The 16,195-nt window shown below is 36.1% G+C and overlaps 1 protein-coding gene across 1 annotated transcript in view; it reads left to right on the forward strand.

The window, feature by feature from the left end:
* Positions 1–16,195, forward strand: part of ADAMTS6 (ADAM metallopeptidase with thrombospondin type 1 motif, 6) — a 176,644-nt gene that overhangs the window by 79,707 nt on the left and 80,742 nt on the right. Inside the window, exon 8 of the mRNA XM_011930125.1 lies at positions 9,730–9,832. Within this exon, the coding sequence (XP_011785515.1) occupies positions 9,730–9,832 (103 nt within the window). The remainder of the gene's footprint in view (positions 1–9,729; positions 9,833–16,195) is intronic.

Here is a 16,195-nt window from a genome sequence, read left to right on the forward strand (position 1 = left end):
CTAATGCTGATTTAATTTCTACCCCAAACATGTAAAAGATACAGAAATGGTAAGAAGAGAAGAGAGCTCTTTGGTGGAAAGGGAACAGTGTTCCTATTAACTCCTATCCCTCTTAACCCGATTTCAAAGAAAAGATCCACAGAGATAGAAGAAGCAACTTATGAAGACAAAACTTTCATTCTAAGAATTTAAGAATAGAACAGAAAAGGATGTCAAGCTGTAAAATTGGCCTGCCCACTCTCAACAACGACATAACCAGCCTAGATGCCAAAGGTATTCAGTTACTAGACTCTGAGGCTGATTAGTTGCATCAGGATGTGTTGAATGGGTAGTTTGTTTCCTGTATCACCGTTTGTCGCCCTAGAAAGTCTTCAAAAGCAGCTACACAAGGACCCTTTCTTTGATATGCACATAATGGTCTCCAGGATGGAATAACAGGTAAAGACAATAGCTGCAGCAGGAACAAATTAATGTACTTTTCATCTTGAAGCTGCTGAGAAACCAGGAGCATTTATTAAAGACATATAGGAGAAATGGATAAAATTTGATCCTTCTATTAAGCCAGAAACTACAATAGAGTTTTTGGCATCATGAGCTAATCTAATAGACATGGCCTTGTGGAACCTGGGTTTGGGGGGCAGAATTTTATAGAAGTCATAATGCTTGAGAGTTCATTGGTTGAGGACACAGTTCTCGTTTTTGCACATAGAGATAAATGGTTGATTAGGTCCTGACAGATTTTATAAATATGCAAAGGTAGAAACTAACATGATTTTCTGGCAGAGCCGTTATGAAAAGTGAAGACCCCAGATCTGTGCTCAATCTTGTGAAAAATGTTTGCTTAGGAGCTCCTCAAAAGTAGACTTTTCATTATTATGTATATGGAATCTTCTTTTTACTGGCATAAAGAACACTGACTACTAATCAGGCATTTCTGTTTTTCTGAACAATTTTTCATTCAAATGACTTGAAACTATCATGCAGAATGTTCTAAGAGGATAAAAATTGATGTACATATTATTAACTATTTTAAGTAGCAGAATTTAAAGGTTAGTGTTGTGAATACTAGAAAACTTAATTTTTGTAAAGAGCAAAAATATGACTATATAAAGGTTATAAACCAAATTTTATATCAAAGCCTAAAGAAGAAATATTAGCTACTATGAAAAGGACTTTCCCAAATTTCTAAAAGGAGTTTTCTGGTGCTTAGTTGTTTTCCAAAACCAAAATGATCTTTGTATTTTTCTTATTCTATATTATTTGTGATTTGGTGTTTACTTGATAATATGATTATGATAGAACTTCTGGTGAAGCATATAAGCTCCGCTTTGGCTGGGATGGAAAGGCACGTTATTCTTGCATATTAAACATTTGATTTCCCTTCTGTATGCGTAAAAGCTGTAAAAAATGTACGGAGGAAAAGGGTTTTCCAGGTCATCTGTGGTCTGTTCTAAGATTTAAGTATAGGTTATGTAGTACTTGGGTGTGTTCTCAGTCAGCTCTGCTAGAGGAGTATATTATTCAGCAATTTTTTTCCTTTTCAATGCGTTGCTTAAGATCATTAAATAGTGTTTTTGCTTTGGTTGTGGCAGACAGGAAAATTATATATTTGGAAGTAGGATTGTGGTGAAAATAAAAGCATGCAGTTGGAAGTTAAATTGACTTGGGTGTGAATGTCACACATGTTGCTATTTGACCTTGGCAAATCACCTAACCTGTCTAAATTTCAGTTGACTCCTATGTGAGTGAATAGGCTCTATGAAACTTGCAGAGTTGTTTGACAATTAAAAGAAGTAACATACATAAAACATCTAGTGCTATTTCTAGTACCTAATTGGTATTCAATACCTCATCAAATCTTCAAATCTTTGGTCTTTGGAAAGACCAGTATTTTTAAAAAGAGGAAACTAAAGTTTAGCAACTGGCTAGTGCTGTGAAAGAGATCCAGTAAAGCGTGGAATTTCTAATCTAGTGCTCTTAAAAGAGATGAAGCCCTTGGAGCGTGGGCGTGGCAAGGTAAGCTTCTCTGAAAGAATTGGGTCACCTTAGACATTGTCTTCCAGTCTAACCTCACTAGATAGCTGAGAACCAGATAGCTGAGAACATTCTGAAACTACACATCTTGCCCTCAGGGAGAGTTGCAGGGTAAGTGAAGACAGGGTACAGAGTTGATCCATTGACAGTGTTATAATCATGTCTTAAACTATAATTAGAAAACAAGTATGTGTCAACCACTTTATTCTTTATGTTTATACATACTTTATATATTTTACTGGTAGAAGGTATCCGAGTTACCAGTGGCAAATCACTACAGGTCTGCAGCAACCTCAATTCTTGCCTGCTCAGAAGAAAGAATACAACTGAGGGGCGTAAGGCAGAAAAAGACACCGAGGCAAGTTTCAGAGCTGGAGTAGAAGTTTATTTAAAAGGCTTATAGAACAGGAAAGAAAGGAAAGGAAAGGATGCTTGGAAGAGACTCAAGTGGGCATCGAAGTCAAGTGCAGTGTTTAACCTTCATCCTAGAACTTAATAGCCTGGCCCCTTTCTCATGATTCTTCCCTTAGGGTGGGCTGCCCATATATGCAGTACCCTCCTGCCCTTGGGAGGTGAGCATTCCCAGTGTGTTTAGGAAGTTGTACGCATGCCTATCTGAAGCTTTTCTTCCCTTTTCTGGTGGAGTGACCCTGGAAGGTCATATGCCGCCATTTTGTCTCTTAATGTGCATGCCCAGGAAGTTGCTTCTCCCTGGCACTTGCATTCAATTAACACTTTAGTGCAACAGGTGTGGACCATAAGGAAATGGCCTCTCCCTGGTGCCAGCTGCCAATTTATCACTTTTAGAGAGGCAATATGATAATTGCCAAACTGTCACATGACATTCCTAGTGGGTCGGGGAGAGCCCTTTCCTGCCCTATTCATGCCTATCTAACTACCTGTAACATACACACACACACACACACAACACACACGGCAAAAAACAGGAACAATATCTTGGTAATCTTTCTTAAGTTAATATGAATTTTATGGTGTGTATTATGTTTTGAGAAATAAGGACTAGGTTTTAAGCACAAAATAGAGCTTGTTTGTTTATTTTGTGCTTTAAAATACTTTTAAAAATTGCAAAGTAAAAGTTTGTTTCTTAACCTTTTTTTGGAGACAGGGTCAGGCTCTGTTGCCCAGGCTGGAGTGCAACAGTATGATCTGGACTCACTGCAAGCTCTTCTACCCAGACTCAAGCAATCCTCCCACCTCAGCCTCCCAAGTAGCTGGGACTACAGGCATGCACCACCACACCCAACTAATTTTTGTATTTTTTGTAGAGATGAGTTTTGCTATGTTGCCCAGGCTGTTCTCAAACTCCCGAACTTGAGTGATCCACCCTGCCTCGGCTTCTCAAAGTGCTGGGATTACAGGAATGAGCCATTATGCCTGACCTGTTATTTAATGTGTTTATAAGCTCAGGGAAAGAGCTTTGCTATAGGTAGATGGCATTTTAATTAAATTCAGACTATTCAAGGCATACACAAGTAACTTTAATTTTTAAAACCTGCATAAAAGATTATGGTATCAAACATGACACTGGATTCAAGTTTGTCTGGACAATGTGGGTTATCTGCCTTTTGTTTTCTTTTGATTTAAAAGTAAATGTATAGTGAAAAAAAATCAGAAACTATTTGGGAGAAAAAAGAGAAGAAAGTTGAATAAAAACTGAGGTTGAGATGCTTCACTACAGACATTGACCACTAAATTTAACTTTATTTGAATGCCCTAGAATGAATTACTTTATCAGTGGTATATGATAACTAGGGAATCAGGAAATTTGTTTGCAACTTTTAAAAGAGGGTATAGAAGCAAGGCTTTTGTTAGCGTGTATGGTACCTTTGTGTAATTTCTAAAAAGATGCCCACCTGGGTGAACACATAAAAATGTATCCCTTCACAGGCCCTTGTCAAGTGCATGACTTGCTAAGCAGGGCAGGGGTTGGATTTTAAACTCCCTCAACAAACAGGGTGCAATCTGCTAAGAATATGTTGTTTTCCTGTAGAGGAAAAAGAAAATGAAATTTTGGAAGTGTTGAAGGTTGATGTAGTGTAATAGGGATGATGTAAGAGTGAATTTGATATGAAAGCAAAAAGGAAGAAGCAGAAGGTGGGAAAGGAGTAGAGAAAGGAAGCAGAAGAACAGAAGGTCAGTTTTGCTCAGTTTGCAATTTTCCCTGAGGCCATAGGAGTCATTGTGTCTTTCCAACCTGCATATCTTCCTTTAGAAGAGGAGAGGAAAGGAAAGGGAAAGGGACAAAGGCATTTTCATTCTTGGCTCTCTCATCATGTTACCAGTAAGAAATTATACATCATTTTTAGAATTTTCCTCATTTGCAAGATATTTTGATGTGTATTTCTCTTGAAGGTAAGAGTTTTGGGAGTATATTTTGCAAATGAAAAAAAGAAGGCTCAAAAAGGATTGGGGACTTGCCAATGTCACCCTATTCTTTGGGACAAAACCAGGATTAGAACCCCAGTAATAGAAATGCCACTGAAAAGTTTATAAGCAGAAGCTAGATTTCTTTCTGTAGCAACTTTTAGGCCTCAATGAATTATTCTTTTTTTTAAGATTTATCTACCAATACAAAGTATTAAGTTTACTCAGAAGGAGAAACTTATAAACAAAATAGTTGGAAGACTGTTGTTAACTTATACAGATCTCTGGGGAAGAGAGTGGTGATAAAGATGCTAATATTAATTTATTTCTTTGAAAATACTAAGATCTAAAGATGCTGAGACCTGCGGCTTTGCTCTCCAGATTTATGTGGGGCCCTACTAGTTTGTTTTTTAAAGGAGAAGATCCTTGATGAGTGTTAGCACTAGAAGGCTGAAAATCTGTCAGGCTTTTACTTTAATTATCTGTTGCTTATGCCCACTGCTTTCTGTTATGGTTTCTGCATAGTGTCAGCATTTATTATCCTTAAGTAATTTAAATACCATTATTCTTTAAACTCTCTACTATTCCTAAACAAAACAAAAATGTATTTTATGTAATTTTTCCTTAAGGAAATCCTCTTTCGCTCTCATTTTTTCAAACCAGCATATATAATTGCAACTGAGCCTATTTTTAATCAACGTAAATTCAGAGCATTCCCTGATGGAATGAAATCAGGAAAGCAAAATACTGGCTGATGTATTCTAGAAACAATGGCATGGAATCAAGTCCCCAAGTCTACTTCAATTCCCTGAAACCTTTCCATTCTCTATACTATTCTGTGAACACCCTGAATACACTCCTGCCTCAGGGCCTTTGGATTTACTGTGTTCTGGAAGATTCTTTTCACGGATATATACATAAATCATTCCTTCAGTTTCTTTTCACTCTCCGCTTGAATGCCACCTTATCAGAGAGGATTTCTCTGATCATAGTATTTAAAACAACTTCCCTCTCACCTCACTATCAATCTCCTTATCTTGCTTTATTTTTCTTCTTTCTCATCTCCAACTAGAGTAAACTCCATAAAACCAGAACTCTAATCTGTTTGGGTTTTCTTTTTCTGTAACCCTGCAGCCTAGATTGTATTAAGCATTTTATAAATACTTGCTAAAATGAAAAGAAATATACTTAAGGCCCGGTCTTGCTGCCTTGTTTTAAGAGGACTAACGATAAGTTATGATGTGCCCCTAGGAAAGCCATCAAGGTCCAGATACCTTTCACTTTAGGGTAAGATTTGTTCAGTGTGGATCCTGAAGAAAGGAGAAAGATAATTGGGTTATAGGAAGGCGGGTTTTGACTGAAGGTAAGGAAGAACCTGCTAATAATTGCAGCTGTTTGAAAAGTGTTTGATCTTTTTTTCTGTAATATTTATATAGATTGTATGACCACTTTGGGGATAATTATAGAGGAAATCCAAGCATCTTATGCAAATTAGATTATATCACTTCTAACATGAGTTCTTACAAGATATGATTCTATATTGACTGAGAAATTAATAGTTGAGTTGAGTTCTTCTGTGAAATGCTGCCAAACAGATATAGCTATGTTATGTTAACACCCTACACCAGGGGTTGACAAATTGTACCTCTTAGGCCAAATTGTATTGGTTAACTCTTTTTTAAGTATTTTTATTGGAACACAGCCATGGCCATTTGTTTACATATTGTCTATGGCTTCTTTCACGCTGTAATGTACAGTTGAGTAGTTGCAACAGACACATGGCCTGCAAAGCCTAAAATATTTGCTGTGTGGACCTTTACAGTAAAAGTTTGACAACTTCTGCCGTAAAGTGAAAAAATAATTGTGTGGAAACCTATCTTATTCAGTTTTCCAAGTCGTTCATGATGATGATGATGATGATGATAACTGTTGTATCAATTAAGATTTAACTATAACATAATAGACCAGTGTGAATATTAAAATAGAGGGAATTTAATGCAGGAAATTGATTACATGGATGATGAGAGTCTGACTAGTTTCTTCCAGGAAGATACGTAGGAGGTAGTTTTGTCAGAGTCCAGAGGTTAGAATCACACAGCAGAAGCTGGAATCATAGGATAGAAGGGTAGGGAGGATGGAACTGTTACCTGAAGGTGGAGCTACAAAAAAGATTCTTCTTCTGCTGAGATACTGCCCAAGGCACAGAGGAAAGGAGAAAAATACTCTGGCTTCTCCAACTAGTGCCTCCCATTACCTGAACCCAACCATAAGTCAACTGACAAAAAAGCCTGGAAAATGGAGCTTTCAGAGTTTGTTCCCCTAAAATACAGAGCAGAGCAGAAGTGTAAGGAATGAGTGTAAGGACCCCTGCATAGCTGCTAATGATTATTAAGTGCTACCTTAGGCCAGGTACAGAGCTAAACAGTTTGTGTGAATATGTTGCCTAGGAGGTAAATACTAGTATTACCCCCAGTTTGTAGATGAGGCTTAGACAAGTAAATTGCTGAAGGCCATGAATTAAATAAATGACCAAGTTAGAAATCATCCAGGTCTGCCTTACTTCAAAACTCTTGCTTTTAACCATCTTATTTTACAAATGAGAAAAAAAAGTAATATGGAAAGATAAGAACCTTGCATCTGGTTAATGACAGGGCCAAGTCTAGAACCCAAATTGTTCCTATTAGGTTTTTGTACAATTTAAGGAAGCTACAACCTGTAATGCTATTATTGTAGCATTTGGAGAGTGTCCAGAAGAGACTCCCACACTTATGGTGAAAGTATCCTTGTACCCTGAAACTGTTACTAAGCAACCTTTCTGTACCCCAGTTTACTTCATTGTAAAATGGGATTATTAATTATAACTACCTCAAAAGAGTGTTGAGAAGGAGTATATAGATAATATATCTAAAGATCCCGAAACAGTGTGCCACATAATAAGTACTTAGTAAATACTAGCTCGCTATTGTTATTGTTAGTCTTTTTATTATGCTCACCCTGAGAGTGGTTATCACAGGAAAAAAGTAGATCAAAAATGTCATGAAACGTTATCAAGTGCTTCATTAAATAGTAATATCCTCATATTGGACATTTTACTTTTCTTCTATTTAGGAGAATTGTTAGAAGATACTAAAATATTGCATTTTTGTTTTGTTTGCCTTTAAGCGAACGGCCCTCATGATATCTTAGTTTCTTAATTCAAGGTCTTTTTAATGTACCAGTGCTTATACATGTGAAACATCATTTCCTCTTATGCCTCTATATAGTTCATCTCTTTCATCTAGGTTGGCCTTTTTCCAACCATTCCCAAAATGTGACCTTTTCCTTCCTATTCCCATGGCTTTTCTTGGCTTCATTCTTAATAGTCTCCCACTCCCTGACAAGTCCTTTTTCTTTCTTAACTAGAACAATTTCGGTAATACTTCGGTACATGCTCAAGATTTTTTTCTTAACTGATATATCCCTAGCTAATCATAGGACACATTTATATTTCACTTGTATCCAGCACATACAGACAATCTGTAACATGCTGTCATATACTATATGTATTGCTCAAGATGGTTCTTTTTTCATGGTCGTTTTTTCATTTGTGTCTTGTTTCTCCAACAAAGTTGAAAGTCATGCTTGGATGAACTTTAGGTGATTGGTGCTTTACAAATACTTAAGTGCTGCATGAAAACTTATAGCTAGAGTTCAAATTGTTTGTTTTTGAAATCGTTATTTGCTTTTAAAAGTAGTCTTGCTGCATGACAAAACCCACTAACAACTTTAGTCCTTGTGTGGGATTCACTAAAAATCACTTGAAAAGTAAAGTAACCGAGAGCACTCTGAAGATCCAAAGATTAGCAGACTAGGAAACAAAAGACCCTGAAACCATATCCTTCCAGCCTGATACACCTTTTAGCCTATGGTAAATATTTTTCCTTTTTTTTTTTAAAGGCAAGCAAGAAGGTAATTTGACAATATTAATCACTAGATTTGGCATTGGAATGTCATATTTTAATGTGCTGAAAACACTTTAAAATGCAGGGCTCATAACAGAGTGTGGACCTGTTGCCACTATTTTCAGAATCGGAAGCTTTGGACTTGAGGTGGTGAAAATTGAACTGTAGTATATAGGAAGCAATGATGACCATGCAAATATTTGCACATTGTGGTCTATTATTACTGCATATGCTTCAGAGTGACCATTTGCAATGTACTGTCCTCAGAAAACTATATAAAGCAAACACAGAGATCTAAGGGAGGATAGTAAAAAGTCCTCAAAACAATCTCTGAGTGTGACTGTAGCACACTTGTCATTTATTCCCAATTCAGAATTTTCTCTAGTGACATATTCTTTTCTTCCTTATTTAAGAAGAATGTTTTCTCAGTCTTTCAAAATCAGTATTTTTTTTAATTTTTAAGTACTACAGCTGTTGAACTTTAAAAGATAAGTCAAATTAAGTCATATCACTCAAACACGATGAGCTTTATAATTCTTTGTGAACTTAAAGGTTGAGTTTAGGATGACCCTGTGGTATACAGAATCTAGAGCTAGCTGGATTGGCAAGATTTTTCTCTTTAAAAAACTTTAGAAGTGTTTCTGAATAGAAGGAACATTTCCAGCTTTTAAAAACAGATAATCCTTTTTTCACCCTCTTAACATCCCTCTCCATACCTCAAACAAATGTACATGTTTTGGGCCATTTTGTATTTTATTTTCTGGGATGTTAATAAATTAAATGTAAATCTTAATAAGTCCAAATCCCTTGAATTTTGTGATGTTTATACTTGAGGTCTAGTATTTTGCCTACTTTATTCCTCATTTAAAATATGGTTTTTGTCAAGGCTAAACAGTAAATTGCTATAGTAGTAGGAGTCCAAACCACAATTAATAGTGCTGAATGTCATGTTACAAACCTGCTTCTTGATTTTTTAAAATAAAGATCAGGGAGTAGCTATGGCAACTGGACCTCAAATACTGTTACCCCAAAGGATTTTGTGTTTTAATTTCTTTATCTAGGTTTTCTGTGTCTTTATAAGGAGATACCTGATGGACCAAAGAGGATTATGACATGTATCCAACTGTAAATTTATAGGGAAACAGCATACCACTTTGTTTAAATTACCTAAGTTATATCTTCTATAGCTAAGATTACAGTTCACACATTTCACTCTGAATACTGATTGTAAAACAGAAAAGCAAATGCCAGAGTTATAGCCACAGAATAAGGTAGTGAGTTAATTTGATGGAGTTCATTTTAGGGACATTGTCCCTTGCTTTTGGTATTTTCCAACAATGGTACCATTTATGATTTTATTTTATTTTAGCCATGCCCTTTGGGTTCCCGAGATTTTCGAGAGAAACAGTGTGCAGACTTTGACAATATGCCTTTCCGAGGAAAGTATTATAACTGGAAACCCTATACTGGAGGTAATGTATAACCTGACAGAGCATTCATGCTTGAGCACTTTGCAAATATCAAAGAGTATACAAATACATAAAAACAAAAACACGCATACATTCATGTACATACTAGTTAAAATTAGTGTCTGCCAATAAAAACAGGGAAATGCTTATAGTACTATAAAGGTCTCATGGTTTATTTTCCCTGTAATAAGGTTTATATATTAGTACAAGTGATCAGAAATCATTTTTTAAAACCTAATTATGTTTAACAGGTATAAAATTCCTAGAAAGGATATCTGGATATCAAAACCATGTAGTATTTTTTGAGTTCTGCTTGAGGCTTCCTTGGGGTATATGTAAGTTACATTATAATCTTTAAATGTTTGCAATTATCACCCTAAAACAAGTTATAAGAATATAAATCAGCAAACTGTGTGTCCTTGCTTAGTCAAAGGCCAAGATTATTGTTATTCTTTTTCAGAGTTAGAAAACATTTTTGCTCTTTAATTTGGGCATGTATCAAGCACTGATTGTTCAATAGCAGATGTATTTTACACTCCCAAAATATAAATTACATTTTGTTGAAAATTTCTCTTGGAGGCCAGGCATAATGGCTCATGCCTGTAATCCCAGCACTTTGGGAGGCCGAGGCAGGTGGATCACCTGAGGTCAGGAGCTCAAGACTAGCCTGGCCAACATGGCAAAACACCGTCTCTACAAAAAATACAAAAAGTAGCTAGGTGTGGTGGCGTGCACCTGTAGACCCAGCTACTTGGGAAGCTAAGGCAGGAGAATCACTTGAACCCAGGAGGTGGAGGTTGCAGAGAGCCAAGATCACGCCACTGCACTCCAACCTAGGCAACAGAGTGAGACTCCATCTCAAAATAAAAAAAAAGGAAATATACTCTTAAGTTTACTCTTTGCTTGCTTTTCCAGTATTTTATATTAAAAGAATTTTACAGTGACAACTTTATATTTACCACCAAGATTCTACCATTAACATTTTACTATACTTTCTTCATACATGTCTATTCTTCTATCCATTTATTAATCCATCTTATTTTTTGATGTTTTTCAATTTAAATAGCAGGCATTAATGTACTTTCCTCTAAGTACTTCAGCATGGTAACATTATCCACAGTTCAGTTATTTGTTTACTTTTTTCTCTTAAAGCAAGATTATATACAGTGACATGCAAAATTTTAACTATGCTTTCTCTGGTTTTTGACCAATACACACACTTTAAAAATCCTATTGCAATATGGAACATTGACTTTACCTCCAAAATTCTTCTAGTCTTTGCCTTAGTCAATTTGGACTGTGATTACAAGTTACCATAGACTGGAGATCTTAAAATATAAATTTTTTTTTCAGTACTGGAGGCTGGAAATCTGAGATCGAGGTGTCAGCAAGGTTAGAGTCTGGTGAGGGCCCTCTTCTGGGTTGTGAACTGTTGTTTTCTCATTGTATCCTCACATGGCAGAAAGAGTGGGGAAAAGAGCTGTCTGGGATCCTTCTTATAAGGCTACTACTCCCATTCAGAGGGCTCCACTGTCATGACCTAGTTACCTTCCAAAGGCCTCATCTTCAAATTGGGGATTAGGATTTCAACATATGGGTTTTGGGGGGACACAAACATTCGGTCCGTAAAAGTCCTTATAGTCCTTTGCAGTCAATAGTTGCCTCTCCCTACTTCTCCTAAGAGACAACCATCATTCTGATTTTTTTTCTCACCGTAGTTTACTTTTGCCTGTTCCAGAACCTATTGTATACAATACCGTGTTGTAAATCTTCTTTAAGCCTAATGTTTTTGAGATCTATCTACATTGTTGTACATAGAAGTGGTTCAGTCTAGCCAAGTGCAGTGGCAGATACCTGTAAGCCCAGCTACTTGCGAGGCTGAGGCAGGAGAATCACTTGGGTCTAGGAGTTCTCTTAAAAAAAAAAGGAGTTTATTCTCTTTTACTGCTGAGCAGTATTCCATAATAATAACCAGTTTTTCTATTCTGCTGTGATGGACACCTGAGTTGTTTCTAGTTTTTAGCTATTATGAGTAAACTGCTATGAACATTTGTGTACTGTCATTTTGTGGGCATGTGTTTTCATTTTACTTGGGTAAATACTTAGGAGTAGAATTGCTGGACAGTAGATTAGATGTGAATTTAGTTTAGTTTTTAAAGAAACTGCCAGATGTTTTTCCAAAGTGATTGTAGCATATTTAACTCCCCCTGACAATGTCTGAGGGTTCTATTTGCTGCGCATCTTTGTCATTATTTGGTCTTTTCAGTTTTCTTCTGGAGGGAGTAGAGTGGTATTTCAATGAAATTTCCATTTCCATTTTCTGATGATAATGTTAAGCATGTTTTCATATATTTATTGGCCATTATATATCTCCTTTTGTACTGTCTATTCAAATCTTTTGCCTATTTTTAATTGGGTTGTTTACCTTCTCAAGTGGTAGTCATTTATAAGTTTTACAAATGTTTTGTCACATTCTGTGGCTTTCCCATTGCTTTTTAAATGGTGGTTTTATGCATATAAGCTTTTGATTTTTCTGTTTTTAATTACAATTTTTAAATAATTTTTCTTTCTGGTCATTGTGTTCTTTGTCCTAAGAACTCTTTGACTACCTCAACTTAAGAAAATATTTTTTTATGTTTTCTTCCAAAAGCCTTATTGTTTAGTCCTTACATTTAGATCTATGATCTATCTCAAAATAATTTTTGGTATGATTTGTATCTGTAGTGTATTTATGGATTTTCTGTTTTGTTTTGTTGATCTGTCAATCCTGTGCCAGTACCATACTGACTTGATTACTGTAACTGTATAGTCATGAACACATTTGATGTTTTTTATAAGCGTTCTTCCAATATGCTAACTTATTTGCTTTTTCATGTAAATTTTTGCATCTATTGTTAATCGCCACAGAAAAACCTGCTGGACTTATGAATAGCGTTATGTTGAATCTATAGATCAATTGAGGGATAACTGAGTATTAAACCATATTGAATTTTACAATTTTTGAACATGGTATATCCCTCAATTTATTTATGTCTTTAATTTCTCCCAGCTATGTCTTGTACTTTTAAGTGTAAGGTCCTGCATGTACTTTACTAAATTGATTCCTGAGTAATTTATGGTGTTGACACTATTGTTAATTAAACTTTTGAAAATTCCATGGATATTTGTATATTAACTTTGTATTCTGTGACCTTTCTAAATACCCATATTCTTTTTTTTTCTCTCTTTTTTTTTTTTTTTTTTTTTGAGACAGAGTCTGGTTCTGTCGTCCAGGCTGGAGAGCAGTGGCTCAATCTTGAGTCATTGAAACCTCCACCTCCTGGGCTCAAGCAATCCTTCCACCTCAGCCCCCTGAGTAGCTGAGACTACAGGTGCACACTGTCATGTCCAGCTAGTTGTATTTTTTGTAGACACAGGGTTTTGCCATGTTGCCCAGGTTGGTCTCCAACTCCTGGGCTCAAGTGATCCACATGCCTCGACCTCCCAAAGTGCTGGAATTACACAAATTACACACCCAGCCTAAATTCCCATATTCTAATTGTTTTACAGATGCTCAGGATTTTTTTGATAAACAGTCATGTTGTCCTGAAATCGAGACAATCTATTCGAATCTTTATGCTTTTTATTTCATTTTCTTGCCTTAATGCACTGGATTGGGCCTAGAGTATAATTTTTACATGTACTGATTATATTTTTTATTCTTTATCCTATTAATATACTGAGTGACCTGATAGATTTGACAATCTCAAACCAAGTTTTTTTTTTTTTTTTTTTTTTTTTTTTGAGACAGGGTCTTGCTCTGTTGCCAAGGCTGGAGTGCAGTGGTGTGATCATGGCACACTGCAGCCTCAGCCTCCTGGGCTCAAGCATCCTCCCACCTCAGCCTCTTGAGTAGCTGGGACTGCAGGTGTGTGCCACCATGCCTGGATAATTTTTGTATTTTTTGTACAGATGGGGTTTTGTCATGTTGCCCAGGCTGGTCTCCAATGCCTGGGCTCAAGCAGTCCACCCATCTCAGCCCCCAAAGTGCTGGGATTACAGGCATGAGCCAATGGGCCCAGCCTCAAACCAAGCTTATATTCCTAGGATAAACCCCATGTAATCATGATGTATTATTTTTTATGTATTATTGTATTTAACTTAATTGATAATGTTTTATTATGGATATTTGCATCTGTGTTTAAATTTGTAAATATTTTTCTTGTAATTTGTAAATATTTTTCTTGTGACGTCTTTGATAAGTTTTGGTATCAGATGCATTCTGGTTTCCTGAAATAGAATCTTTATTTATTTTCAAAAGAATTTTAGGATTGGTATTATTTATTCCTTAGAATAGATTTCACTAGTAAAACCAGCCAGGCTTGATATTTTCTTTGTGAAAACCTGTTATTAAAAATTTAACTCCCTTAAGAGAAAAGGGCTATTTAGGTTTGTTGTGTGTTTTCTTTTTTTAATTTCTCGTGGGGTTTTTTTGCTTGCTTTTTTTTTTTTTCTTTTTTGAAACAAGGTCTCCCTCTGTCACCCAGGCTGCAGTGCAGTGGTCCAATCGTATCTCACTGCAGGCTCGATCTCCCGAGCTCAAGAGATCCTTCTTCCTCAGCCTCCTGAGTAGCTGGCCACCACATCGTACTAATTAATTTTTAATTTTTATTTTTAGTAGAGACTACATCTTGCTATATTGTCTAGGCTGGTCTCAAACTCCTAAGCTCAAGGGATTCTTCAATCTCAGCCTGCCAAAGTACTGGGATTATAGGTATGAGCCACCATGCCTGGCCTTGTTTCAGTTTTTGATTTTGTGTCTTTAAGAAATTTATGTTATACCCATGTGGTCCAGTTTATTGATGTAAAATTGATCATAACATTCTCTTGTTATGCCATTTAATACTAATATTTATAAAATCTGTAGTGACGTGTGCTTTCATTTCTGATATTAATAATTTGTGTTTTCACTGTTTTTCTTGGTCAGTCTTGTTTGGGATTTAACAATTTTATTTATCTTTTCAAAGAACCAAATTTTTGCTTTGGTACTCTTTCCGGTAATTTGTCTTTTTTTCTAATTTATATATTTTTTTCTTATAGTTATTATTTTCTTATTTATTTTCAGTTTCTTTTGCTCTTTTACATTTCCAAAATTTGATGTTATATTTTTATAGCTTTCAGTTCAAACTATTTTATTTACATTGTGAGTTCTTTGACCTCTGGGTTACGTAGAACTATTTTGTTTTAATTTCCAAATATTTGAAATTTTCTAGAATTTTTTGTTGTTCATATATAATTTAATTTCATTAAGATTAGAGAATAGGCCAGGTGTGGTGGATCATGCCTGTAATCTCAGCACTTTGGGAGGCCAAGGTGGGAGGATTTCCTGAGCCCAGGAGTTGGAGACCATCCTGGGCAACATAGTGAGACCTTGTCCATACAAAAAATAAAAAATTAGTTGGGTGCAGTGGTACATGCCTGTAGTCTCAGCTACTGAGGAGACTGAGGTGGGAGGATCACTTGAGCTCAAGAGGTGGAGGCTACAGTGAGCTATGATCACACCACTGTAGAGTAAGAACCTGTCTTAGAAAAAAGAAAGAAAAAAGATTAGAGGATACTCTTTTCTTGGTGAATGTTCTATGTGTACTTGGAAAGTAATGTTTTCTTCTGTTATTGGCTATATAGTGTTCTCTAGATATCTATGAGATCAACTTGGTTGAGAATGTTGTTCAATCTTTTATATTCTTTCTGATTTTTTTTCTACCTTCATTCTATCAGTTATTGAGAGTGGTGTGTTAAAATCTCCAACTATTATATGGCTTTGCTTTCATTTTTAAGAAGATTTTGCTTCATGTATTTGAATCTTTTTTATTAGGTGCATATACCTTTGAGATTGTTTTGCCATAGTATAGGAGAAGTGTCTGAAATAGTTTACAGACTTAATAATTACCATCTACATAATTTCATGCATAGTGAATTAATCCTAAATTCATACTAAGCGTTAACTTAAGGTAATTGGTTAATATGACCTTTCATTTAGAAAATCATTTTAATTCCTTTCTGGAATTAACAACTGTATTAGGCAGGGTTCTTTTTTTTTTTTTTTTTTTTTTTTTTGAGACAGAGCTTCCCTCTGTGGCCCAGGCTGGAGTGCAGTGGCTGGATCTCAGCTCACTGCAAGCTCCGCCTCCCGGGTTTAGGCCATTCTCCTGCCTCAGCCTCCCGAGTAGCTGGGACTACAGGCGCCCGCCACCTCGCCCAGCTAGTGTTTTTTGTTTTTTGTTTTGTTTTGTTTTTTTTAGTAGAGATGGGGTTTCACTGGGTTAGCCAAGATGGTCTCGATCTCCTGACCTCGTGATCCGCCCGTCTCGGCCTCCCAAAGTGCTG

This window comes from Colobus angolensis, unplaced genomic scaffold (assembly GCF_000951035.1).
Source record: "Colobus angolensis palliatus isolate OR3802 unplaced genomic scaffold, Cang.pa_1.0 Scaffold84, whole genome shotgun sequence".
Classification (NCBI taxonomy): Eukaryota; Metazoa; Chordata; class Mammalia; order Primates; family Cercopithecidae; genus Colobus; species Colobus angolensis.